Source organism: Phaseolus vulgaris, chromosome 6, assembly GCF_051622355.1.
Source record: "Phaseolus vulgaris cultivar YP4 chromosome 6, ASM5162235v1, whole genome shotgun sequence".
Lineage (NCBI taxonomy): Eukaryota > Viridiplantae > Streptophyta > Magnoliopsida > Fabales > Fabaceae > Phaseolus > Phaseolus vulgaris.
Genome location: NC_143503.1, coordinates 20,591,589 through 20,595,007, shown reverse-complemented (window position 1 = coordinate 20,595,007; position 3,419 = coordinate 20,591,589). Strand labels below are relative to the sequence as shown.

The following is a 3,419-nucleotide window of genomic DNA, read 5'->3' as shown; positions in this document are numbered from 1 at the left end:
ATTAGATGTAAAATATCCATTCTGTACCAATGATAAGTTGGCCCTACGATGTTTATAGTAAAAAAACATGAAAGTAGTAATGCTGTATGCTATTTAAGTTGGCTTTCGAACAATTTTTTTGTAAGAATTTAAAAAAAATTAAAAAGTTACTTTTTAAGTTAAAATTATTCATAGTAAAATTAAAAGGTAAAAATTTAAAGAACTTCTGTGAAGTAATTTATGTATATATATATATATATATATTCTTATTTTCCTATCTTAGAAGTCCTGGTGAAGAAATTTGTCTAAATAAACCAAAACTATAATCTCCATATGAAAGACACCCATATCATATACACCAGTTTTGGTTTGGACAGAGATATAAGAGTAGAGTGCATTCTAATTAGTAACAAGCACAACCAGAAAAATTCAACCATGCAATCATTACATTGACTCAAGTTACTAAGCATCTCATACATTCTAACAGTGTGCAATGAATATGAACATTTTAGAATCTGTAAAATCTACCATGGCATTGCAATGGATAGATTAACACATTATCTAGAGATGTTTCTTTCATCTTCAGCATTCATATATAGGGTTTTTTCAGTCTAAAAAGCCAGATTGATGCTAAATTATGTCTATATGCATTGGCCCTGTAATGCTGTGAAATCTGTCCAATACCATGTACCAGTGCTAACTAACATCCTATGGTATCATGTTGTACTTGTTTTTCTGAACATTGATGTCATGCAATTTTGTATGTATAAGAAGTAATACATGTTACCTTGTAGTAAGGTTTTCGTTTGATCAGCTAAATTTTTCAACGGTGACCAAATTTTTCTATCTTTAATTTTTTAATCACTGTCTTCAGTCTTTTGATTCTCTCTTCAAGATCCTTTACATTCATTCCAGATACACAATTATAGCTTTCACCTTGAGTCGCAGATAGGCTTACTCTCTCACTAGACATCCTTGCTTCTTTGCTCCCATTTGCATCTTCAGTATCTTCCTCCAAAAGCAATGGTTCAACCGTATCTTTTCCAACCAGTTTTGCCTGTGGTGATATCCTTTTAGCATTTTCGTAATCTGCGGTAGAGGCTGAAGAACTTTGGTCGGACAAATTCTTACATCTTGTAGGAGCTTCAGCATCAATATTTTCATTATCTTTGAAACCATCTTGAGCAGAATTTCCAGAAGGAACAGTTTTCAAGCGTTTAAGAAGAAAACCAGAAGACGCATTATTAGCATCACAGTTACCTTTCGTGGCATTTGAAGCAACATTACCGGATTTTCCAGAATACATAGTGGCACCAAGTTTGGGAGCAAAACCGGGAGGAACATCAGCATCGTTACCATTTTCATGAAGTGACCTTAGACTTCTCTTTGACTGCACAATATTCTTCGGAAAATCATGTTGATTGAGTAATACTGATTGCTTCCACCACTTTGCATAACGTGTGGTGACATCTCCCTCAAAAAGCCTAGCAGGAAAATACAACTTAGTGGCAGATATGGGCCTGCAGTAATTTTTCCAAGCAAACTCTTTACTCCCATGAAATCTAGGCACACAACCTGGAACATCTTGATCCATTCCAAATTGCATAGCAACTCTATGTGGCATGTATTTCTCTACAGTGGATTCAATTCCAACAAGCACAGAAACTCTCAAGCATGTAACAAAAGAGACTAGTTCTTTATCCAAATCCTTCCCTAATGGTACCAAAGTTTCATTTTCGGGATAAAACACCTTGAACCTACCAGCATATTGAACATAAGGGCGCCATCGAAAATGATTCATAGCCGAGTCTAGTGCCAATCTGGCATTGTCAATTTTCAAGGGCTTAACCTTGTGCCACCTATACAACCAAGAGTTTTCAGGGTTGATCAAGCTCGGCTGTGGTTGCAAATTCTTGAACCTCTCCCACACCCAAATTTGCACCAAGTAAAAGGGAGACCGAAGTGTTACCTCCAATTCCATGTTATCACCAAGTAATAGTTTTTTTGCCAAACCAACTATTGTTTTCTTTAACAGAGACAAATCCTGATATATGCTGGCCAAAACTGGTGGTCCCAAAGCCATTGGGTTCCCTCTAGCAAGATTGATGGCAATAGGGAAAGCAAGTTTACTAACGCAGCCATTGGGAGATAAACCAGCCATTGACAACCAAGTTGCTAGGAATGCTTCATGCTCTATTTCACTCCCACTATTACAAAAACGATCAATCCATACTGATAAGGAAGCTTTACCTTTATTCTTCTTCCAAGGTTCCTTTCTTGCAAGAATCAATTTTTCCTCCACTTCTCTCATTTCCTGGCTTTGAAGTGTGGTGAAAATAGGATCACCAACAACAGGGTAACCCCCCAACACCATCACATCCTCCAAGGTGATTGTTGCCTCACCCCATGGAAACAAAATGGTATTTGTCTCAGGACACCACTTTTCAGCAACAGCAATGCACAAGTTCTGATCTTTCACTAGGGAACACTTTGTACTCATGATGGCTTCAAAGATGCCAACTTTCTTCCACACCGACTCATATCGGTCTCTAAGGGCATCCACCCATTCAACCCATTTCCAGTTTACGCGAAGCCACCAGCTGAAATGGACCACTAAAGGCCACTCCTTTGGTTCAAAAACAGGTGGCAGTGGCATAGTCATAGAAGTTGAAAGGACCTCGGAAACTGGTCCTTCAAGGGACTTTGCAAGGGGTTTCAGAAAATAGGCAGATCTCAAAGCTGGTTTACTGTCACCAACTGGTGAAACCATGAAATCTTCCCTCACCTCCATGATGCTTGACAATGATTCATCCATAATCAAAATTACATTAAAAAACTATAGAGCTAAATTGTTCAATGGAATGTGAAAATGCAACCAGTCCTGAAAACTAAACACATGAATTTCTTTAACAAGAAGAAAGTAGTTGTAGTTTAATATAGAGACTTTCAATAACTTTTTATTTATGTACAGAAATTATATTTTAAATACACAACTTTTATTTTTTATTATTATTTCATTTGTATAGAAGTTATATTTAATATATATTACTTGTTTTTTCAAAAAAATCTCATCCTTTCACTACTTCTCTTTATTCATTTTTTTTGCACACTTTATACCTACCATTTCTTTCTTGTTTTAATGTTTTTAATTTTTTTCTGTTTTTTAAATTTTTATATGCATATATATTTTTTTAATTTAAGCTGTTTTTAATAATTTGATTAATGGAATTTTTTTTTTTAAACTTTTTATGTTTTTCTATATTTTTATATAATCATTTTTAATTTTTAAGATATTTTCTTAATCATTTGATTAATGAATTAAAAATAATCTTCTTTTACTTTTTTTTAATTTTTTGTTATATTTTTAATTTTATATTAATATATTTTATTTTGAATTTTTAATAATTTGGTTATCAAAATTATAAATGTAAATTTTAGTT

At 34.0% G+C, this 3,419-nt stretch overlaps 1 protein-coding gene across 1 annotated transcript; it reads right to left on the bottom strand.

Annotated features, from left to right (window-relative positions):
- Positions 1-337: 337 nt before the first annotated feature.
- LOC137831179 (uncharacterized) lies at positions 338-2,884 on the bottom strand. The gene has a single exon (XM_068638753.2). It carries the CDS (start codon positions 2,792-2,794, stop codon positions 803-805), a length of 1,992 nt encoding a protein of 663 aa, XP_068494854.2. The 5' UTR covers positions 2,795-2,884; the 3' UTR covers positions 338-802.
- Between the last annotated feature and the right edge of the window lie 535 nt (positions 2,885-3,419).